The sequence below is a fragment of the Callospermophilus lateralis genome, chromosome 1 (genome assembly GCF_048772815.1).
Source record: "Callospermophilus lateralis isolate mCalLat2 chromosome 1, mCalLat2.hap1, whole genome shotgun sequence".
Classification (NCBI taxonomy): Eukaryota; Metazoa; Chordata; class Mammalia; order Rodentia; family Sciuridae; genus Callospermophilus; species Callospermophilus lateralis.
Window position 1 is genome coordinate 88,578,198 of NC_135305.1, and position 25,056 is coordinate 88,603,253.

The window sequence follows — 25,056 nt, forward strand, 5'->3', positions numbered from 1 at the left end:
TCATACATATCTGTAATAAAACTTATAAATTAGGCACAGTAAGATTAACAATAACAGAAAAATTATAAAAGACCATAAGTTATACAAACACAGTAACTCTCTCTGTACACAAACATGACAAGTGATGGCTCTTAAGTGATGATTCATGTCCCATGCAGGACAGAACAGATGGCAAGATTTCATCGTGCTACTGAGAACATCCTACAATTTAAAACTTATGAACTGTTCTTTCCCACTTATTTTCAGATCTGTTAACTAAAACTGCAGAAAGTGAAACTATAGGTAATGGGAGACTATTATGTATCTCTGTGTGTGTGTGTGTGTGTGTGTGTGTGTGTACGTGTGTATGTGTCCATCTCAAAATTCTGATGAAATTACCTACAACTAGCTAAGCTGACCCAGTAAAACCCAAACTAAAAGCAGTTATACTGTTCCCACCACAAAACAAAAACAAACTGAATATATACAATTTATTTAATAAATTAATGTCATTCAAAATACAGTGCCAGAACATTATGCAGTTGAACATGCTAGTAATGTTTGTCATGAAGCACCTGTGCTCATGTTAGATTGGCGGCGCCCCACTACTGCTAGTGGTTCCTGGGATTAATGCCAGAGCAGCGCTAGTTATCTGCTCTTCTGCACAGCTTGTGCAGAAAATTCCTGAACAGTTCACCTTCCTAATCCTACCCCCCCAACACACACACATCAGGTTAAAAAAAACACACCCTGACAGCTAACAGATACCTATACACAATCACTCTACAGTAATGCTTGTTATTAAATTAAGATGTAATGACCTGGTTAACCCACTCTAAAACTTTAAGATGGAGAACTACGTCAGCAGCAGGTAGTTATATGCATGAGCCAATGTTAATGTAATACAGAAGTGGAGACATTTACTGATTAAAGCTCCACACAGACCCGCACAATGAGGGGCTAGCAATTCATATCGCAAGCCCAGCAACTTAAGTCCACACCTGGCAAATGACCAGCTGAATGGACAACCTGTATTCTAGATAGACAAGTATAAGTTAGTGGAAAGAGAATACATGCACCTAATAGTATAGTTAGACTGATCCTGCAGTCATAGCTTTCCCTGTGTAATACCATGAAGTTATGGAAGATCTTCTTCAACTATAGTACAGGATTTAGACAACATTTCTATACCAACATGGACATTAGTGTTAAGTGCAGCTGAATTAATTACACTGGAAAAACTGTATTCCAGGACTTCAAACCAGAAGCACAGGAATGAAATCCATATATTGAATTAACCTCAGCACAATTTGTGATATACCACACTAGGAACAGGAAACTACTTTTGTAAGTGAACTTCTTGAACTGTACATACACAGGGCTAACAATGTTAGATAATCAGACTCTTATGCTCTCATGATACACATAAAAGTTTCTCATTACTGAATAACCTATTTCAATTATGGAAGCATATCTTTCTGTAAGACTCACTGATATATATTATACTGATGCAAATATTAAGTAGGGCACAAAAATAAAATTTATCAAAGATAGATATTTATGTACTCATATTTAGTCCTTTCATATCCTCCCATTTAGCAAAGGAAATGACAAAGCGCATGAAATCAGGCGTGCACTCCCTGAACTCCTCAACTATACAGGTGGTAGTGTGACCATTTCTCCATCCAGTTCAAACTCTTCTGTCCCATCTGGTGAAAAAAGATAAGTTGGTGGTTTCCATGGAGATTCTTCAAGGCAGGATGGATAAAGTTTCCCCACAGTGCATCGAAAATCTCTCCCTAAGTCCCACAGTACACGTTCAGATATGTGCTGCCGCAGAGACCACCGATCAAGTTCCAGATCATATTGGTAGGTGACATACTTAGCTCGCTCATTTAAGTGGGTTTCTCGCATAAACACACAAAGAGAATTTGAGATCACAACAGCTCTAACACAAGGGTCAGAGTATCTCTTAGCAGGGATGTTGGCTGCCATTTTCCACTCATTTTTATTCACATCATAGATTTCCACAGTTACTGAAGACCCATCTACAGTGCCAGAGGGGAGTCTTATGCCAGAATTGGTAGCAATATGTAACCCTCCAATATAGAAAATTTTATCACCGAAAGCTGCAGCTGAAGCAAAGGATCTGCTAGTCTGTCTCATGGCCATTTCTACCCATGAATCAGACCTTGGAAAGTAACAGTACATGAGGTTCAGTGTCATCACATAAATGCAGTCATGAACCACAACTGCTGCACTCCATTGCCAAGCACAAGGCAAAGGGCTTACCATTGTCCACTCATCCTTCTCAGTGTCATACCTTTCTACAGTCCTCCGATTAAGTTCTCCACCTACACTATCTCCTCCAATTGCATAGATGTAGCCTTCACAGCAAACCAAAGATGGCTTTATGCGGACAAAAAGCATTGGGGTCTTTGGAAACCAGGTATTTTGCTGTGCATCAAACCAATAAAAACAATTCACAGTTCTGAAGGCAGTCTGGAGTTTACTTGTTTTACTGTGATTTGTTTTTGTGTTTTTTAGAGGAACTTGACCCCCTGCTATATAGATGTCATTATCAGGGGTTACAACTGTCCCAACCTTATGCAAATCAGCTGGTGGGCTGCATAGCTTGTAAACTTTTTCTGCCTGGGGGCTGTAACAGACAGAAGAGTAAAGACTACATGGATTTTCTGAAGATGCTTCAATAAAAATCATCATCTCCTCTTTAGTCATCCCCAGTCTTGGTTTGAAAAACTTGGGCATGGACTTATAAAGACCTTGAACCACCACAGACTTATCATTGGGTGGCAGACCTTGAAACCAAGCTCTCTGTGTTACTTCTGAAAGTGCATCAATTCTGATTTGGCTAAGAACTGAAGACAAATACTGGGATCGTGATTCTGTGTTGTACTCTAGCCATAGCATAGCAGCTTCTCGAACTGTTTCTTCCTTTTCTACATTTAAATTGTCACTACTGAGAATGTCTATCAGTAGATCATGTGACAGCTGCATAAATGCTTCCTGGTGATACACAGCAGTAAACTTATGCTCCACCATTCTTTTAGCACTTTGTTTTAATTCTTCACAACTGAAGAGATCAGCAAAACTCAACAATCGCACACAATTCTCTGCATTAATTTTTTTAATTAAATATTCTCGGCAACGTTGTAACACATCTTCTACCTAAAGTAAAACAAACAGAAAAAAGGCTGGTAAAAGCAAGGTAGACAATTTTACTGTTTTGGTGCTAGAGACTGAACTCCAGGCCTCATGCATTCTAAGCAATGCTCTACCACTGAACTACAAACTCAGCCCCAACTTTTATTTTTATCTAAGATATAGGTATGTGTTTGGACTAAGGTTAGGACTAAGGAAATAAGGTCTTCCAGTAATAATAGAAAACTGCAGTTTTGCATTTTCTTTCTCTCACCTAAGGCTTACACACCTGTCCAAGAAAGAGAGTACACGCCATGCATAGTGGCACACAACTGTAAACAGCCGTTCAGAAGGTTTAGGCAGGAGAATCACAAGTTCAAGGCCAGACTAAACTAGTGAGATTCTGTCTCAAATTAAAAATAAAAAAATAAAATTTTTAAAAAAGGGCCGGACAACGAATACCACTATGTATCATTATAAGGCATCAATAAAGAAAGAAAAAAAAAAGTCCGAGTTGGGTTAGGGATATAGCTCAGTGGTAGAGTGCTTGTCTATCATGTGTAAAGCCCTCCGAGTTCAATTCCCAGTACCACAAAACCCATCATACAGTACTGAATAGGCATTTAAAAAAATAAAAGAGCCTGGGGGCTGGGGTTGTGGCTCACTGGTAGAACGTTCACCTAGCACGTGTGAGTTGCTGGGTCCTATCCTAAGCACCACATAAAATAATAAATAAATAGGACTGGGATATAAAGCCTATATCTCAGGCTTACCAGACAACCCAACCCAAGAGAGAGAGTACTGCTGCATCTGGGTAAGCAATATGACTTTCATTAATATGGCAGAAAAGAATTACAAGGAACAGTGTTGATACTAACATTAAATGTTCTAGAATGTGAATTTATTTATAGTAAGTATTCTAGAATCTTAATTTCTTTAAATGCATCAATTTCTTAGCAATTATTTTAGTTCCTGGCTTTAAGAAAAACTTGCAAACCACAGAAAATCAATGCTTACAGTAAGCTGTTTTCCTTTCCAAGTTTGGATTCAGGATGTGAATACCTTTGAGTCTAAAGCACAAAATAAAGCTACTACAGCCTCAAATTCCACAAAACTGTAGACACAAAATACTGCACAATTTTACAGTACAAGACTGAAATGAAAAGAAGTTACATAGGGAATGAATTGAGTTCTAGTTCCCAGAGTTATACTCAGGTATTAACATCTGACTAGTGTCATTCGAAATTATTTAGCACACGTTTATCATATACCTATGAGGTACCATGAACTTTTTGCTCCCCAAATTTAACCAATGGAGAAAGTTTCTGAAGTAGTGTTAATTCCAAAACATGAAAAGAAATGAGGAAAATACTTATATTCCTCTTAAAATTAAAAAAGGGAGGATTGAGGTTGTAGCTCAGTGGTTCAGTGCTTGCCTCGCATGCATGAGGCACTGGGTTCGATCCTCAGCACCATGAAATAAATAAATAAATAAATAAATAAATAAATGAAACAAAGATATTGCATCCACCTACAATAAAAAAAAAATTTTTAAAGGGAATGTAAGAGAAAAATATAGTTTATCACACTATATCAACCATCACTTTTTGTTTTACTCCTTAATAACTTAATATAGTCCTATAACCATTATAAATATTTAAATTCAATAATTTCCATGAAAACCTAAACTCTGTGAAAATACCAGACATTAATATGTTTAAGCTTTAAACACGGAAAATTATAGCATTTAAATTTAAAAACATTAAGATTAATTTGAAATCTAAATTCGTAGGCATATTAGGCAGAATATGAAATCAGGATGAAATTATCATCTACCTTAAGTTCCTATTATAAAACTAGGTTAACCAGTGAAACAAAACCTATTCTTTATCTCTTTTCACATTTTATAAATAGAGGAAAAAAAAAGTTCCCTTTAAAAATCTGCAATAAGAAAATTACATACATGAAACATCAGCAAAACAATGTTTCCTGACAAAATAAACCAACTGAAGTACATAACAGAGAGGGAAAAAAACTGCTTACCTGAAGGAAACAAGCTGTTTCATAAAGCTGTTCTACAGTGCTGTCACTTATTGCCAAGTTACCCGTGTATGCATAAGTTATTATTATCTGTAAGGTGGCAGCATCCACATTCCTCAGGTGTACATGTGTCTGCTTGCTTTCACTTAGTCCACTCATGAACATAGCCCTATAGTAGAACATGGGAAAACAAAGCTGAAGAATTCAGTGTAAAACAAATGCAGAACTAAAAAGAAATGATTAGACAACATGAGATATTTATTTAGAGTATTTACTTTAGAAGATTATTGAAGGAAACAACAGAGAAGCATGTATGATCCAGTCCCAGAGATATACCAGATTATTTCACTATGCCATTGTGGGTAAACACATATAAATTAACCTATTCCTGGGGCTAGGGTTGTGGCTCAGTGGTAGAGCACTTGCCTAGCACATGAGGAACTGGGTTTAATCCTCAGCACCACATAAAAATAACTAAACAAAATAAAGGCACTGCCTCCATACAATTAAAAAAAATTAATCTACTCCTTATAGTTGTACAGTGGAATACTATTCAGCAATAAAAAAAATACTAGGGCTGAGGTTGTGGCGCAGCGGTAGAATGCTCGCCTAGCACGTGTAAGGGGCTGGGTTTGATCCTCAGCACCATATAAAAATAAATAACAATGAAGGTATTGTGTCCAACTATGACCAAAAAAAAAAAAAAAAGACAAATAACATATATGAACCTCAAAAACATTGCTGCTCAGTGAAGCAGCCAGATATAAGATCATATATTGTATAAATCCATTTGTATTAGTCCAGACAAGGAAAATAAACAGAGAGATTAGCAATTACCTAGAGCAGAGATTAAGAATGGGGAGTGACCCCAGTACTGGCTGCAGAATACACCTGACAAAATCCAAAATTGCACAGGTCTTTTATATATAATGGCATAGTTCTTGTATATCCTTTTCTTTTGGATAATTGAAAATGAAATATTATTCAGCAATAAAAAAGAAATGTTTATAAATACCATACATAAATGAACTTCAAAAACATTATGCTCAGTGAAGAAACCAACATAAGACCACGATGCAAGTATCCATTTATATGAAATGGTTCAAAAAAGGAAAATAAACAGAGATTAGTAGTTACCTAGGGCTGAGAATAAGAATGGGGAGTTGAACCCAGGGATGCTCTAATCACTGAGCTGCATCCCCAATCCATTTTATTCTTTGAGATAGGGTATATGCATAGAAGAGAAAAGCCCCTAAATGTAGTGATTAAGAAAGAAGAATGATTAAAAAAGAAAGGGGTGTGCAAGGCCCTGAGTTTGATCCTCAGCAAAAGAAAAGAAAAGAAAAGAAAGAAATTATATCCAAGTACAACCAAAAAATATATATATATATATTTTTTAATTACATATAAGATGGTGTGAGGGGGAAGAAAAAAAATAGAGAGAAATAATGTGTTACAGTAGATGGGGTAGAGAGAGGTGATGGGAGAGGTGGGGAGGAGAGGGGAGAGGAGGGGAGGATAGGAAGGGCAGCAAAATACAACAGACACTAGTATGGCAGTATGTATAAACGTGGCTGTATAACCAATGTGATCCTGCAATCTGTACACGTGGAAAAATAAGAATTCATACCCCATTTGAATCAAATGTATGATATGTTAAGATCATTGTAATGTTAAAAAAAAAAAAAAAGAATGGCAGGCTGGGCTGGGGCTGTAGCTCAGTGGTAGAGTCTCACAAGGCACTGGGCTCAATCCTCAGCATAAAAACTTATGAGTAAAATAAAGGCACTGTGTCCATTAAAAATATTGGGGCGGGGGAAGAATAGCAGATCAGGGTTGGCTCAGTGGTAGAACAGGTGCCTAGCAAGGTGAAGCATGGGTTCAATCCTTGGCACCACATAAAAATGAACAAATAAAATAAAGGTATTGTGTCCACATACAAAAAAAAAGAATGAATGAGATATCAGGAGGGGCAGTGGTACATGCCTGTAACCCCAGGAACCCTGAAGGCTGAAGCAGGAGGATCCCAAGTTCAAGACTAGCCTCAGCAGTTTAGTGAGGCCCTAAGAAACTTAGCAAGATGCTGTCTCAAAAAAAGCCATCCTCAGCCAGTAAAATCAGAGGCACTCAACCACTAAGCCACTAAGTTGCTTGGTGCCTTCCTTTTGCTGAGGATGGCTTTGAACTCTGGATCCTCAGGCCTCAGCCTCCCAAACCATCTGGATTACAGATGTGTGCCACTGGGCCTGGCTTAAAAATTTTTTAAGGCTGGGAACGTGGCTCAGTGATTAAGCTCCTCTTGGTTCAATCATCATTACTCCCCCACCCCAAAAAGAATGGGATCCATCATAACAATCACTAGCTTTGGCCTCTCCAGGATAAAATGAGGAGTCAGACATGATGGTACATCCATGTAATCCCAGCTACTTGGGAGACTGAGGCAGGATAATCACAAATTCAAAACCAGCCTCAAAACCTTAGCACCTGGTCTCAAAAAATGAAGAAGGGCTGGGGATGTGGCTCAAGTGGTATCGCGCTCACCTAGCATATGTGAGGCACTGGGTTCGATTCTTAGCACCACATAAAAATAAAATAAAGACACTATGTCCACCTTAAAAAGAACATTAAAAAAAAAAATGAAGAGTTGGGGGACACCTTCAAAATTGATAAAATATGGTAGAATCCAACTGTTAAAGGGGCACAGTTGAATACATAAGGTTCATGGAGATACTGAAAAATAAACTGGAATGATGAGTTAGACATCATGGAAAGCCTTTAAAGTAAGATAAGAGGTAAGTGGTAGAGTATGCGCTTATTAGCATATACAAGGCCCTGGTTCAATCCTCAGCACCAAAAATGAAAAAACAAGGAGGAGTCTGAGCTTTTTCTTGTACATAATGGAAAAGACTGAAGGATTTTAAGTCAAGATTTAGTATGATGGGCCAGGGTTGTAGCTCAGTGGAAGAGCACATGTCTAGCATGTGTGAGGGACTAGGTTAATTCCTCAGCACTATATAGAATAAAGGTCCACTGACAACTAAAAACTATTAAAAAAAAAATTCAACATGATAAAATGTACTGTAGGATGACTTCAAGAGCCAAAGACTAGCAGTATGAAAACTTGTTTTAGGCTACAGCAATGAGAATTAAAACACCTGCGATGAAGGTGCCAGAAATGGATACAAAAAATATTACAAAGGGCCTACAAGTCCTGATTATTTTCTGAACAAAGGCAATGGGATAGAGCACAAAACAGGCAAGGAGGAGTCAAAATTACCTATTCATTTTCAATTAAGAACCTGAAAAACTATTGTTAGCCATTTAAAGAAAAATTGTAAATCCAAGAAGAAAAGTTAATCCCGGGGGGAAAGTAAGTTAAATTTTGGATATATGTGATTTAAGGGCAGATGGGTCAAATGGAAATAATAATCAGATAAATATTAAATATCAGTGGAACAATGAAGGTGACACATTCATGCAGCAGAAACTAAAGACAGGTAAGTTATGTGAGAAAGATTAAAAAACTATAAAAGAAAAACCCACTCAAGAATTTCAAAGATGGGGTTGTGGGTTAGTGGTAGGCACTTGCCTCAGCATCACATATAAATAAATAAATATTTTTTAATTAAAAAAAAAAAGAATCCCAATGAACTACACTGGGATGTAGTTCAGTGATAGACCAACTGCCTAGCCTACACAAGGCACTGGGTTCACAGGTCAGTGGTAAAGCACTCCAGAGTTCAATCTCCAGTACCACCAAAAATAAAATCATGAGAGAAATAATCACCAGATCAGCATAATACTACTCAAAACAACAGCAGAGGGTGTCAAAAACTGTGAAGTTAGGCTGGGGCTGTAGCTCGATGGTAGCACGACCACCTCGCACATGTTAGGCCCTGGGTTCGATCCTCAGCACCATATAAAAATAAATAAAAATATTGTGTCCAAGTACAACTAAAAAAAAAAAAAAAAAAAAAAGAAAGAAAGAAAAATTAAAATTGTGAAGTCAAGGGAAATAAATGCCGTAAAAGCAATTAGTCACAGATGACTTCTAATATAGCTCAGAATGAGCAATAAGAATGGTAGCTTGATTCCAGACAAGCAAGGAGTGGAAAGGGGGTACAAACAATGTCAATTAGGGTGATCAATGACTTCCCACTAAGGGACACCGAATGGCCACAAATAAATTTGACTGAAAAATAAAGAGCCAGGAAATGTTCTTGAAAAATGTTCAAAACACTTATTGCTACCAGCTTCACCTTTCTGGCATAGAAAAATGGGAGATAATCACAAGCAAACTGAAAAAGAACTGCAAAGGTTCTGAATAAAAATGAAAGATGGGGCTGGGGTTGTGGCTCAGCAGCAGAATACTCGCCTAGCACATGTGAGAAATGCTGGGTTTGACCCTCAGCACCACATAAAAACATATAAGTAAAATAAAGGTATAAAAAAATTGAGATTTAGGGCAGGGGTTGTGGCTCAGGGGGAGAGCGCTCGCCTTGCACATGTAAAGCACTGGGTTCAATCCTCAGCACCACATAAACATAAATAAATAAAGGTATTGTATCCATCTAGCAACTAAAAAAAAGTATTCAAAATGAAATGAAATATTTAGGGATCAAGCGGTTGTTTTACCTTTATTCTAGAAGGCAGTAACTTTAAAAAGGGACTAAGGGCAAGAGAATGGCTGACTATACAGAGGCACAGAGATTAGTTATTCCTAAATTATGCTTTATTGACAACAAACTAATGAACTTCTGTAAAGTAACTGAGTTTCCTAAAGACCAACAATAATAGAAGCCTAGCCAATCTGACACTTTCAAACTGACATTTTTAAGCAAAAGCAAATCATAATTTACATAATAGAGTAACAGATTAAGTACCATACAAATTCTGGTTAATTCTCAAATAATTCTCTCATTTGGGGTCTAAAATGTTCAGTAAATGTTACCAGGAAATAGAAACTACTATTGAGAAGTATCTACAGGTTTTTTGATGGGATGGTACAGGTAACACAAACTACAAAGGAAGAACATATCTAGTTTAACAGGCAGAATTTCTGAATTTGTAGTAGCACTGTATGTAACAATCTGGAAACCTGAAAGTGGAATCCTGTTGAAGAACACTTGGAAAAAGATCAAAGTATACAATAATTTACCCATTTCAGATAAAAGATCATATATGGCAAGAATATATTAATATATGGGTGTTTTCTTCTTACAGCTATTCAATTGACCCACAGAGAAGATCTTTGTGGTAAGTAGCTTTAATACAAACACATACTGGACTATTAACTCATTTCATAAATATAAAATATATGACTTGCTTTTGGGAGGTCATATTCCTTCAGATGATCAAGGAAACTTAAAAAAAAAAAAAAAAAAGGAACTGCTAGTGATAAGAAATAATGAAAGTCTCGGAAGGACTCGTCCTTAAGATTGTAATATTAATGAAAAATTCCTGGTCTTTAAGAACACTAATTTCAACTATATTGGTTAAAGATAAATAACCTCATGGCTAGAGAATTTTAAAAATGTTATCTCTACAGTCACAAACTTTATAATAAAGGAGGAAAAATGGAAGACAACTAAGTAAACCCATGTGTTACTTTCTGGTCAAAATAAAGAAAAGACAGAAAATATTAATAGAATTTCTGTACAGGTTTGAAAGTTAGATCAGATGACAAAGGATCCTAAATTACAAATCTCAATCTGAAAATCCATAACTAAGGCAAAAAGCTCTTTCCATGAATGGGTAATCAATTTATAATTAATGGCCATTAAAAAGGAAAACTTATGAGCCAAGGTATTGACTGAACTTGGAACCTTGATCTGTAACCTAAGTTAATGAATCTGGGGGGAGGGGAAAAACGCTCCCCCCCAGCATCATAACCATTTGCAATGTTCTTTAATACACAGATTCTAATAAACAGATGCAATTTCATATCTCAAACCCACCAAATGAGTATTTCTGGCTTTGTAATCCAATGATCTCCAATTGTAAAAGCACCCAACAGAATTCTAATGATTAAACAGGTTTTTGAATCAATATTTGCAAACAGACTAGTCTTTCTGACAGAGAAAAAAAATCAGTGCCTGAAATTTCATAAAAAATTCAGATTCAACCAAAATAAAAAAATACAGGCACAGCTAGGCAACTAGCATTTTGGCCTTAACTTCTGCAATTATGGGATGTGGTACATTGAGGAATGTAAAGTTTCTCTATCTTCATATAAATTAGCCTTGAAAGGTCAGGTTTAATCTGTCCTGTTTATAGCTGCCACTAAAGAGCAGCAGAAATTAATTCATTGCTGATCTTCACTTACCCTGTTAACATTTGTAGCAGGAATACACTGATATACATTTAATTCATCTTTATTCACCCTGTCCTTTCCAAATATTAAATAAAAGTCCACTTAAGGGTACAGAACACAAAAAGCAATTTCTATGTCCAGCTTCTATTCTTTTTCATGAAACTTAAAGATGCAAAAGATCATAAAAAATGTGAAGTTAAGCTTTAAAAAAGGTATCCCAAGAATAATAGTAACCAAGTCTAAGAAAAAGATACATTTTTGTGAAGGAAATAATAACAGTTATTATCTTCTAAAAATTATTAGTCTATTACAAGTTAAATTTATAACAAGGATCACTGTATTCTCAATGTAGTATTTGAATATCTCCAGAGTAAAATTATCTGATTTTCATTTCTCTGAAAGAAAAAAGTGTTCTCAATCTTCATGTCTCCCTAACATTAAAACTTTACCTTAGGTAATTTTAACAAATCTCTTGTATTTATGCCTTTGTAAAACCTTTTTTTGTATGTTACATATGTTAGGAAATAAAGTGACAATACTACATCATCTAAACTGAAAATTTAAGCAAAACATTGAGTCCTAATTTTTTTTTTCAAAGGAGGGGGGGAGAGAGAGAAAATTTTTCAATATTTATTTTTTAGTTTTCAGCAGACACAACATCTTTGTTTGTATGTGGTGCTGAGGATCAAAACTGGGCCGCATGCATGCCAGGCGAGCGCTCTACTGCTTGAGCCACATCCCCAGCTAGAGACCTAATGTTTTTTTAAAAATTTAACATATAAAAGAATTCCTCCTAAAACAAGCTAGCAATCTTATTTATAATTACAAACTTATCAAGGTTAAAGTACTTACCTGAAATAAGAGCTACATGTTGCAAGAACCATCTTATGACAAGGGAATTCAGTGCCCTCAACAATTAACACTATGTCAGTAAACAACTGCTGTTCATAAAACAGTTTCAACTGTTCCAACAAGGATACAGCATATTCAGTATTGATCTGCCTCTCGTCTTGAGTGGACATGACTGTATTCCATTAATATCTCCCGGAACAGATTAGAAAAGTCAGTCTTGATAGAAGGTCAAGTGAATACTTCAGAAATAAAAGAGAAAGTCTGCTTGCTGTTATCTGTAGCATTCAGAACCAAGACTGACACAGTCACTAATGAATAGTATCTTGTTATAGGCTTAAAATCACTGCTAGGTCATCCTGTGTTAATTAGATTCTTCAGAGTTTTTCAAAATGGTCTTCAGACATCCTGCTCAAATTTGCAATTGTGCAGCTCATGAGTAAAAGAGAAAAATACAGGAGGTAGATTTTGTGGCAACATCCTATGTTCAATGATCCTCCAGAGAACTAAAAAGAAAAAAGATCAGTTAAATTATCTAGGCCAGTACACTTCTAGACTACAATGTTTAAAATGGCAGCTTATAAATTATATTTATTTGAAGTTAAACTTTAGACATTAAAATAAAAATGACACATGAGAAAAATGAACATTTTTAAAGTCTACATTAAAAAAAAAAGAAAATTAGCACTTAACAGTTTTTCCACATCATGTACAACCACAAGAATGAGAAGTTATATTCTATGTATGTATATGTCAAAATACATTCTACTCTCATGTATAACTAAAATAAAACATTTAAGAGTTTTAACTTTCTGTCTTCTATGCAAAGTATAAACATCCCAGGAAAATAGGAACACATGAGTAAGCATACTTTTTTTTTTAAAGTTCTTCAAAGAATTTAAGTCGCCAAAACCAGATCTACTTATTTGCTTAGCAAAAACACATAACCATAATTAAAGGGGAATAAGAACCCTCACTCTTGTAATGACTGTCATCTTTAAATAAATATATTTAAATGTTAAGACTTCATATTTAATTAAAATGATTTAAACTACACAATAAATAGATTTAAACTGTTTATTTCCAATGTGTAGGATATGTTGGGGGGTGAATATTCTTCAAGATGCTTGGGATTGGACCTAATCCTGCACACATGCTAAGAAAGCAGGCACTACCACTGAGCAGCACCTTCAGCCCTAAGCTATGTATTCTAAAATCTGCAGGTCAATAGTGTGAGAGAAGAAATGTATTTCTTTGGAAAATGGATCTTTCCTAGGAATCTTATGTTTAAGCATACAATTTTATTGAAAAAAAAAAAAAACATAAATGGAGGGAAATATGTGTTCATAAAACAGTAAATGCCATATTACTCAAATACGAATATTTTCCAAATTAGTAAGTTAGTTTAAATACAAACACAGTCTAAATTTTATTTTCAGGGAAATTACCTGTAAGAATGCACAAAAGATGTCAAAATATTGGGGGGGGGCAATTTCTTAAGACTCATTAAATATTAAGATGTATTATCGATGTAATAAAAATCCAAATACACACAAGACATTAGACTACCATGAGGATAAACATGGCATTTCAAATTAGGAAGACTGGCTTATTTCAACATATAAAAGCTAGAAGAACTGTCTAACTACTTGAAGGAAAAAAAAAAAAACCCTAGGTTTTAGTCATACTGCATACAATTCATCAAAAAATTCCAGATGAATGAAAGTTTCACTTTGAAATCTTATTTGGAATTTAGTATTTACAACATGCAGCAAAGGAATTATCAGAAAAATGAGAGAAAATCCAGACAAAATGCTATTAATATATAAGCTACAAAACTACCACCTCGGGGCTGTAGTTATGGCTCATTGGTAGAGTACTTACCTAGCATATATGAGGCACTAGGTTGGATCCTCAGCACCACATAAAATAAACAAACAAAATAAAAATATTGTGGCCATCTATAACTTAAAAAAAAAAAAACCACTACCACCTCTTCTTCTTTTATTAAACAACCTTTAGATCTCTTAATCAGAAAATAATGATTTTGACATAAAAACTATAAATATGACCATCACTAAAACCACTAATATTTTTCTCTCAAAATATCATCCATTATGTCAAAAAGAAGATTATATCGTATCTTCCTGCCAAGCTATACTATTACACAAATTGTTAACTTGATATAGACTGTCAAATTCCAACAAATATGGAAATAACTAAAACAGGTGCAAAAGCAGAGTGAGACTTTGGTTCATTTAAGGTAGCATCTTTGCTTTTCCAGAACTGATTTATACTATAAATCTAAGTTCTATTCCTCCAACTTCTAAAGCTAACAATACCTAAAATCACTGGCTATTGCCACATTAATAATGCAGCAAGATCTGGTGCTATAAGAGTGTAGAAAAAGAATCATTCTCATACACACAAGTAAGCAGATACCCACACACAATCCCTTATTCAAAGCTCTTGGGACAGTTATATTCTGTAATTAAGAATTTTTCAGATTTTACAGCAGTAATGTGGTACATGTATCCTATTTAACAGATCCCCTCAAGGACTCTAGGGCAGTGCTCCGTAAGTAGACACATTATCTTTGCTGGGGGAAACACTGTAAAAAATAAAAATTATATACAGCTTCATGTATAATTTTCTTTATGTTTCTTCTTCAGGTCGGGTTTACTAGCAAAATTTTTCTTTTAATTTTTTTGAATCTCAAAATTGCAAGTAAAGTATAGCAAAAAACAACATTTGGCATTGCAAATGCTTAATACCTTCTACATCAATGGTACTCATAAAGATTTTTCTCATAAAAATATATGCATTTAGAGCAGTACATGGAAGACACCCATACAGAGGCATTTATGACATTTGTTATGTAAGGAAAATAAAGGAATAGAGACAGAGCAGGTGGTTTTTTAAACAAGTGTTTGTTTGCATACAACAATATGAAGGATAAGTCAAGTCCATGAAGTAATTTTAATAACCCCAAGGGCGATATGCCTTCTTGAATCCCATCCCCTTATTAAAAAATTAAAACTATGGGGATATATATATATATACACACACACACACACACGCATATGCATCCATTTGGGCTGGGCATATAGCTCAGTAGAGCACTTGCCTGACTTGTAAAGTCTGGGGTTCCATCCTAACCCTGGAACAAAAGGCCTGCAAGGGCGGGGGGTGGGGGGGAATACATGCCTTAATAAACTCAAAAGTCCTAACCCCAGCTATAGGACCCCAAATTGTCTTCATCCATGTTCAAACAAAGTGACAGCAACTGGTGACCAGGGCCAAGTTGCACTTAAGGATATACTGCTACATCTCAGAATTTCTTAGAAACTAGTATAGATAAGTCTGGTCACTCATTAGCCACACAATGATATGACCTGATTTTTCTATAATGATTTTTGAGGGTCTCATTTTTATTTTTCATCCGGATTTTGCTAGATTTATAATCTAGGAGAGAAATCAAATAAAAATTACAATAAAATACACAGAAGTCATTCAGACATCACATTAAACAGGAATTCAAACAGATGTATATCTAGTACAATTTAAAACAAAATTAGTATCTTATCTCTCTGGGAACAGGCTGCAAAAATGTATCAATTAAACATACAAATAGTTCCAAAGTTTAGAATGATCAACAAACACCTTTCAAATTCCACATAACACATCTAACAAGATTCCTTCACTTCTTTCAAAAAAGAAAGAAAGTCTGTACTATAATACTTAACTATGAAGTGAAATATTACATATTTCACAAAAATTTCTTTAACTGTATTGTTTTTTATACCATTCCATATTACATCAAAAATTAACTTCAAAAAGTCACATATTCTTGTTATTCTTAGAAGCTGGCATCGTCAGATTGAATAATTCTCAGGTACCAAGGAAACTGTTTAATTTTATTATAAATTAATAGCTGCTTAAATTTAATTCAAGAATGTTTATTGAGAATTTATTAAGTGCCAATCACTGCACTTGAAGTACCTAGGTTGAGAGGTGCCAATTATTAAAGGTTCCAAAACACCAAATGCATTTATTCTCACTACAGGTTACAGAGAAAACCATAGTTGGCAATTAAAAACATGGTGTTTTAAAAAACAGTAGTCACTAGAGGCATGTAAAAGAGTGAAGCAAGCTGCATATTAAAAACATTTTTCTTGAAATGGAACTGTTCTGGTCTTTCATTTCCAAACTTTTTATTTATTTATTTATTTATTCATTCATTTTTTCAAGAGTGGGGTATTGCAGATTGAGTCCAGGTTCTTGTGCATGCTAAATTGAGCACAGGCTCTACCATTCAGTTACACTTCCAGCCCTAAAACTGTTTGTTTCCAAGATAGGGTATCACTCTATCACCAAGTTTGGTCTTGAACTCCAAACTTTTTGTTCCACTGTGATAGCGGAGGTTGAACCTAGAGGCACTCTACCACTAAGCTAAATTCCCCACTCTTTTCATTTTAAGACAGAATCTTGCTTAGGTGTCATGACTAGTGCTGAATTTGTGATCCTCCTGCCTCAGCATCCTGGGTTGCTGGGAACACGTGTGCACATCCTCACACAGCTTTGAACTCCAAACTATGACAGAAACAAGAATACGAGAAATTTTATTCTTTACCTTAAAAACTGTAATACAAGTAAAATGAACAAAGGCTTGGTGCTTGGTTCCACTGCTAACAGTGGTTCACACTAAGAAAGAAAGAACAACTTACTGAAGATCTACTTAAATATTGCGGGTTTTATTAACATATATAATGATTACCTAATTTAAAAAAGAAAACTTTCCAAAGATATATTAATATTTTCTTTCACCATAAAGACAAGATACTTTAGGGTTTGGGGACTGTTAAGATCTCCCTACGTCCAATGAGTTTGTCTGGATGAACCCAACTATGATATATAACCATAATGCTCTTTAAAAAAAAAAAAAAAAAAACTCCCATCCCAAGGCAGCCAAACACAATATGTAAATGAATGGATGAGTATTTCAATAAAACTTTATTTACAAAAACAGGCCACATGTACCAATCTCTGTTTTAGACTGCTTGATGAAATATCGACTCAGTGACTAAAATATATACTTGGAAGTTTTTGCTGGAATGTTTTCCCTTCAGACCACAAAAATGAGAAAAATTACAAATTTAAAATTTTTGGAAGTTGAACTACATGTAATTCTTATTTAACCTAACCTGTATAGATTCTTTTCTTCTCAATTGAATATTCTAATATCTCTCACCTAATCACACAACTACCTTCCCAAACTCTTGCTTGTTTGATGGACTTCAGAAACAGATTTTGCTATGAATACCTTTTATTAAGGTTCAAAAATGAAGAAGACATCCCTCTCTTCAGATAATTTGTGTGTGGGGGGGATAACAACAAAGGCTAATACAGATTTGAAAACACTTAGCTGGGTTCACACCTGCATTCTCTATGACTTAGGAGGCTGAGGCAGGAGGATTTCTTGAGCCCAGGAGCTGGAGGCCAATATAGACAATATAACAAGACCCTGTTCTAAAAAACAAACCTAAAAACAAACACTACTACTATGGCCACTACTGATGATGATGATGATATTTTAAAAAAACCTTGAAACTACTGTTTTGTCAACCACATCTATATACATTTGAAAAACAAGATATATACAAGACAATTCTTGTATAAAGGTATTTCGTGAACACATGGATTCATTAGATGAACCAAAGGCCAAAGAAAATAGGAAATCACTGTTATATATATGCCACAATTCCTGGTACCAAGTACTTGAAGATTAATAGGAAAGTCCTGTAACTAAAGTTGATCATTATAATATATTCTACAATGAAAAATGCCAACTGGCGTTAAAAATTAAATGGGAGCCATGCAAATAGCATATACTCAAAGAAAACTACTATGTATTTTGACATGAAAACTGCCGATTTTTTATTTTTTTTTTTTAGCTGTAGTTGGACATGATACCTTTATTTAATTTATTTTTATGTGGTGCTGAGGATTGAACTCTGCCTCTCACATGCTAGGCAAACGGTATACCACTGAACCACAACCCCAGCCCAAAACTATGGATGTTTTTAACTTCTTCCCCACCCCCCACTCCAAGTACTGAGCTCAGTTCAATGGTTTTAACTGATATGCTTAACAGAAGAGAATAAGAGTAAGGTTGGAATGCTACACACAAAATGAGATCCCTTTCTCTATCCACTAATTATTAAAAGTACAAAGTCCTGCTTATTTTTTTACACCTAAGGATTTCCTATACAAGTAAAAAGATAAATTGAAATAACTAAAGGAAAAGAAAACATTTCTCCTTCTAATATATTTAGAAACTCAAGTCTAAAAGGTTCTGAGTAAAAGTACCACAAAAACATTTCAAGGCAAACAACCTGCAACTAAATGAGCATCAAAATTAAATAAATCAGTAATGTACAGACACACAATTCCACTTACAAATCTAAAACACCTACAGAAAATTATTTCAGTGTTTTTCTCCCTTAAATAATCAAAGTGATTAGAGTAAAATCTTTGTAGAGCTAACCTGATTTTTTCAATTTTATCATAAAAACAAACGCAGAAAAAAACTTATTTCAGAAGTATAAGTTCACTGTCTGAATTGCTCACTTCACTTTCCTATAATAGTATTAAAGGGCTGGGGTTGGGGTTCAGTGGTGGAGTGCCTATCTAGCACGTACAAGGCCTTGGGTTAGATTCCCAACACCACACACAAAAAATATTTAGGTCTTCAGGATGCAAAATATGCTTGAGTATCTGCAAAGGAAATTTATACAAATACTATTCTAATACTCATAAAGAGATAACAATAACAATGAATTTGTCCTATAGGTTTTAAATATTGATATTAAAGACTAAAGAACCAACGAAGATTAGAGAAATGTATGAACTGTTGAAATTTTTAAAACCATTCCAAACGCTTTCTAAGGTTTCAGAGGTTGAAGGCAGTATTTTCATGGGGGAGGGGGTTGAGGAAGAAGATGACTAATTTCACTTTGAAAACTAGTTATCATTTTACAGGTGTATCAGTAGAACCCTTCTAATGAGGAGTTACAGAAACACAAACAGAAGCAAAGCAAACTTTCCCAACGTTAATCAGGCAAGATTACAGGCTCAAGAAAAAAAAAGTAAAGGATTAAGTACTATGAATATGAAAATGAGACAAATAACTGAGCAATGAATGAAAAATGGAGGGGCTGGGGATGTGGCTCATGCGGTAGTGGTTGCACGCTTGCCTGGCATGTGTGTGGCCCGGGTTTGATCCTCAGCACCACATACAAACAAAGATGTTGTGTCCACCGAAAAATAAATATTAAAATTCTCTCTCTCTCTAAAAAAAAAAAAAAAAAATGGAGGAAGGATAAATAATAGAAAGATGCCAGGCATGGTGGCACACACTTTGTAATCTCAATGATTTGAATGGCTGAGATAGGAGGAGTGCCAAATTTAAGGCCAATCATGGGAACTTAGCAAGACACTGTCTTAAAATAAAAAATAAAAAGGGTTGGGGATGTAGTGCAGTGTAAACTGCTCCTGGGTTCAATTCCCAGTACCAGGAATTTCTTAAATAATAAGACTGGGCACAGTGGTACACACCTATTTTCCCACTTGGGAAGCTGAGGCAAGAGGATCACAAATTCGAAGTCAGCCTGCACAATTTTTTAAAGGGTTCGAATGTAGCTCAGTGATAGAATGCTTGCCTAGCATGCATAAGGCCCTGAGTTCAATCTCCAGTACTGCAAAATTAATTAATTAATTAATTAAACAAGAGCTGGAAGCATAGCTCAGTGGTAAACAATTGCCAAGAAGCACAAGGCTAATTTTGAGCCCAGCAATGCAAAAAAATATTTTTAAATAATAATAATAATTATAATCACTGCAGCTATTCAGGAGGCTAAGGCAGTAATATCTCAAGTTCAAGGCCAATCTGGGCAACAAAGCAAAAATTTTTTAAAAAAATAACAACAATAATTAAATTTTTAAAAATGGGGCTGGAGTCATGGCTCAGTGGTAGAGCACTTGCCTGACATGTGTGAGGCCCTATGTTCAAGGCAGATCTCTCCTCCACAAAAGGTAGTGGGATACATACTTCATTTCATCCACAGGAAACACTTTTAATGTGCTGCATCTTTCAATGCTACAAATATTAGTACAGAAGACTGAAAACTTCTCTTAGAAAGGATTCAGAGTATTTTGGGTATCAAGTATTGCAAAAAAAAAAAAAAAAAAGTCATGAGCATGGAACTCAAAACTACTTGGTTTGAAAGCCTAGTTCTGCACTGAACTGTTTGCTCATCTGTAAAATGAAAATAAAAACAGAACTATCTTCAATGATTTATTCAAGGATTAAATGAGTTTAAAGGCCTGAAACACAGTACTACTATGTAAAATTTTGCAATTACCATTAGTCCACTCACTGGTTAAGCTTTCGTAGTACTTTCCAAGTTACTGATCTCCATACCTTTACCAGGACTAAAAATTCCAATTATGAGGTCTCAGCACTTGAAATAATTATTTTCATCCTGGCTAAATGGTATTTTGTTTTTTAGCAGTGCTGGGGATTGAACCCAAGTTTTCACACAGACTGGGCAAAGGCTCTATTAATTACCTATATCCCCCGTCCTAAATAGTATTTGAGATAAGAAAAATTCATTCAAAGTTTTTAGGGAATATTTTGATGGTACAAATCATCCAAAAAAAAAAAAAATTCATCAAAGACTAGTATTGTGAAAACTAATGTCAGTGCACAAAAACTAAATTCAGAGTCATGATGGCACAATCATAAAAATCTTTCTTCATTTCAATGTGATAAGCTTCTCCTTTGGTAGGACAAAACACTGATGCTAGAAAGTTTGCTTTAAAATTATCAATAGTATTTGTTCTTTTGATTATCAAATGCTACATAAAGAATTTTCTGAGTTTTAACAAGTAGCAGCAACAACAACAACAAAAAAAAAACACCTTGCCCTTTGAAGAATTTCTCAAGTTTAATAAATTTCAACATTTTCTTTCTCTAGCCAAATTCACAACTTATAACTAGTCCCCTGTGTTCCTTCTTTATAATACTGAAAAGACCAAATGGTTCCATCAGGTTATTATGTTCAGCACCCTAAACAAGTTCAGGGTAGTGTAAGAATCTGTACTGTATCATGACTAGTAAGTTATCTTACTTTTAAAAAACTAAAGAATAAAAAAGGCACACCACCTGTGAAAAAGTAATTATATGAATGTAGTATGTCCTTTTATTTTGGACACACCCCCCCCCATAGCCTTGTATAGTGTCTTATTAAGAAAGCTGTGGAAAGGCATGCTAACGCAAAACTGAGCTCAACTTTTTCATGGAACTTCATTTTCCACCAAATCAATGATTTATTAAATCACAGTCGATTTCCTAGATATTCAAACACTCATGTATGAAGTAATGAAGAGCCTAGCCAACAATGATTATGACTAGTTTCTTTCTTTAAGTAAAAGTGAAGGTAAACTTTTTCTTAGAAGCTCACCACAGAAATTACAAGTCACTACTTGTCAGAGGCATGAGAATAGGGTAGAGAAATAAAGGGAAGACTCTCTTATCAAATAATTATATTTTCTCCAAATCTCTTATAATAATTCCTTTCTCTTACAAAGAATAGAAGCACTTCAAATCCACACCAAGAGAACCAGCAACACTCTTCATACACTTAAAAAACTACTGGAACCAAACTGGGCATTCTGAGTTATTTAAATATCATTTGGTCTATTCAAACTCTACAAAACTGGAAAAGACTGAGGTGTAAGGAAAGAATGAAATCTTCATTTGTATGTCCTTTTTTCCAGTACCAACTGTGTTAGGAATGTGAACAAAGAAAATAATTATTTTTTTCTCTTAAACGTGCATAATCTTTAGAGAAAAACAAGGTATTCTTTGGCTTTATAAAGACTGCACTCAAGTTTCTAGGAATTTACTATGCACCATAAATACAATGTTCAATGTTCAGATATGATGAAATAGTTCATTAATTCCACTAACCAAAGAGAGAAAAAAAATCCATGGAGTGTGAACTTTACTAGAATGTCTCTTCCATCCCATCTTCTTACAGGTCCTGTGAATAACATTAGATTTTATGACAATGCTTCTTATGGGAGCTAAAAGGGGTAGGAGTTACAGAACTTACAAACTCTTATACAATGCCACGTACTGAGAAAAAGAGCACTACATAGAGAATAGCACTCTGTGTGGACTAGAACGTGCTCAAGAGAAATGCCATAGTCCTGAAGAAAATTGACAGACCTCTTAAAGATTTTAGGACGCTATCTAAAAGGTATTAAAAAAACACTAGGCCAACAAAAGATCAAAGCAGTAAACTTAATATCAGTTACCAGCCAAATTAAAATAGAAAATTTCACACCATGGAGATTGGAAAACTGACTGAATTGACTTCTGGATGGTATTTTAGGTCGGGGGGCGGGGGGGATCCTTCTGAAAAAAAATTGCCAGAAAAAAAGTTCTCTTCTAACTTAACTCATTCACAACTGGGAAGAGATGCGCAGTCCTTACTACTCAAATTCAGGCAAAAATTCCTACACTGGTAACTTAACTGCTTCACTGTAAGAATTAATTTTCGTCAGAGCGCACTGCGATAGGGTTGTTTCTGAATGCCTGATTGCTCAGTGAGCCAGACATACAGATTCATGTATAAACAACACGTGACCAGTCCTGGTCCCCTACGTTTTGATGAGACTAACTGATGTAGACGTTGTCCAAAGCATACATTTCTAAAGTTAACTTTTCCATTCCGAATCCTTTGTTTTAATTTGAAGAGGCATTCGTGGAAACTGACCATTCTAGAAATCCTGTAGACAGTGGAACGGATATTCCTCTCCCTTTAAGGTAACTACAAAGAGATCTTAAAGATTGCTCAGCCAGAAGGAAAAAAGCCGTTAACTCCAAACAACTGCGGGACGGCGAACTAAGATACGCTGCTACTCCACTACTTTCCAATTCATTATAAGTTAAAGATTTCAGTCTAAAGTAAACAGGTACACAATTTCCCGTCTCAAAGGGCAGCTTCTGCTTTCACCTTAAAATCATTAGTAGACCATAATAGGATCTCTGTTAATCTAGACCGCACTTGGTTTACTTAAGACGCATCAGAAACACAACAAAAATAAAAACATAAGGAAGGGGCTGCCCTCCTCCAGCACACGCTGCGCGAACACACCGCGGGTCGTCGAGTGAAGGCGCGCAGTTCGGGCAAGGGCGGGTGGCGCCTGGGAGACCCGCGGCCACCGAGAACCCAGGCCCGGGCCGGAAACGCCCCCGCGGGAGTGCCCGGGCCGCCCCTCCCCCCGCGGCGGAAGCGACGCGGGTTTGAAAGAGGCCGCGGCCGCCGCCGCCCCCCGCCCGCCGGGCCACAAAGGGCTGAGCCCCCTCTTGCCACAGGCTTCCTCCCCAACTCTTCACACAGGTCGCCACAGGCTCCCCTTCCCGCCCAGCGCCCGCGATGCCTGCTCACCCGAGTTCCTCAGTCCCTCGATCCGGCCGGCGGGCCCGAACACACAAGGCCGCGCGGGCGCGGTGACGGGGGCGTGGCCCTTTCGCAGCGGCCCCGGCCGGGGTCTCGCCTCCGCCTCCCGCCGAGGAAAGCTGGCGCCGCCGCCTCTTCCTTCCGGTTTCTTCTCGTGCCCACCCTCGGCCCGCCAGTCCGGTGCGGAAAACAGCGTCTTCTGCGGGAGCGCCGCACGCTCCTCAGGGCCCAGACGCCGCCAGACTCCTCCCTCGGGAGCCGCGCCGCCTCGTCAGCCCCGGGCCGCGAGACTCCCAACTCACCGCCCGCGCCCCGCCCCCGCCGCGCGCTCTCGCCCCTTCCGCGGCCCGGAAGCGCGCGGGCAGCGGACCGTTGGCCCGCCCGCAAGCGCGCCCACCCCTCCCTCCCCCGGCCTCCCTTCCCTCCCCTCGCGCGCCTGTCGACACAAGCGGCAGTTTTTCAGTTTCCCGGGTTCTCGAGACAGGCCCCTCGTCCCCCGCCCTCAGCTGACTTACCCCGCCCTTTTCCTTTGCTGGATCCCACCGGAAAGCCAAAACAATTGAGGCCGCGCAGGCGCGAAGAAAGAAACGGAAAGAGCAGGAAGGGCGGGGGCGGCGCGAGGTGACGGCGAGCGTAAATGAAGGGGGTTCCCGGGGAAGGTCAGGGGAGCCCGCCGAGGGCGCCTGCGCGGAGGAAGGGTCTCGGATCAGCGCGGGCCTGCCGCGCGAGATGTGACAGTGGCGGGTTAGAGGGCTGGCGAAAGGAGGGGCCTGAGAAATTCAGCACTAAGAAATCCAGGCCCCAAAACACCTTATTTTGTGACACCGGCAGTCGTTTTCCTCTTAGATTATTTTCCCCTGGAAATGGCAGATATTTGCAGGCTGGGTCAAGGAGTGGGAGCTTGTAAGACTAAACAATGCCAGACCTGGGAAGTGGGAACCTAGGAGACGTTGGGCTTTGTCTCCTCCGTCCTTGCTCTCCAAAACACGCCTTCCACTTTCTAAAGCATGTTGAGTTTTCTGAGGCCAAGGAAAAGGTCAAAGTAGCACCCGGAAGGACCCGCAGTTGGGGAAGGAGGGGAGCGTCTGCGAGGGAAGGCTCCAGTTAATTTTTGGTGCAATGCGACGGCCCCCCTTCTCACAAATTCCAACGCGAAACGCTTGTATCAGCAAATGGCTGTGG

At 37.1% G+C, this 25,056-nt stretch overlaps 1 protein-coding gene across 2 annotated transcripts; it reads right to left on the reverse strand.

Moving 5' to 3' along the window:
* Positions 1–456: 456 nt before the first annotated feature.
* On the reverse strand, positions 457–24,478 carry Kbtbd2 (kelch repeat and BTB domain containing 2). 2 transcript variants are annotated; one of them, XM_076863779.2, is made up of 4 exons: positions 24,390–24,478; positions 12,347–12,849; positions 5,185–5,350; positions 457–3,168 (listed from the first exon to the last, which is right to left on the reverse strand). In XM_076863779.2, exons 2-4 carry the CDS (start codon positions 12,514–12,516, stop codon positions 1,633–1,635), a joined length of 1,872 nt encoding a protein of 623 aa, XP_076719894.1. In that variant the 5' UTR covers positions 12,517–12,849; positions 24,390–24,478; the 3' UTR covers positions 457–1,632. The 2 variants fall into 2 exon arrangements, with proteins under 2 accessions (XP_076719894.1, XP_076719893.1); XM_076863778.2 differs by lacking the exon at positions 24,390–24,478 and adding an exon at positions 23,863–24,142.
* Between the last annotated feature and the right edge of the window lie 578 nt (positions 24,479–25,056).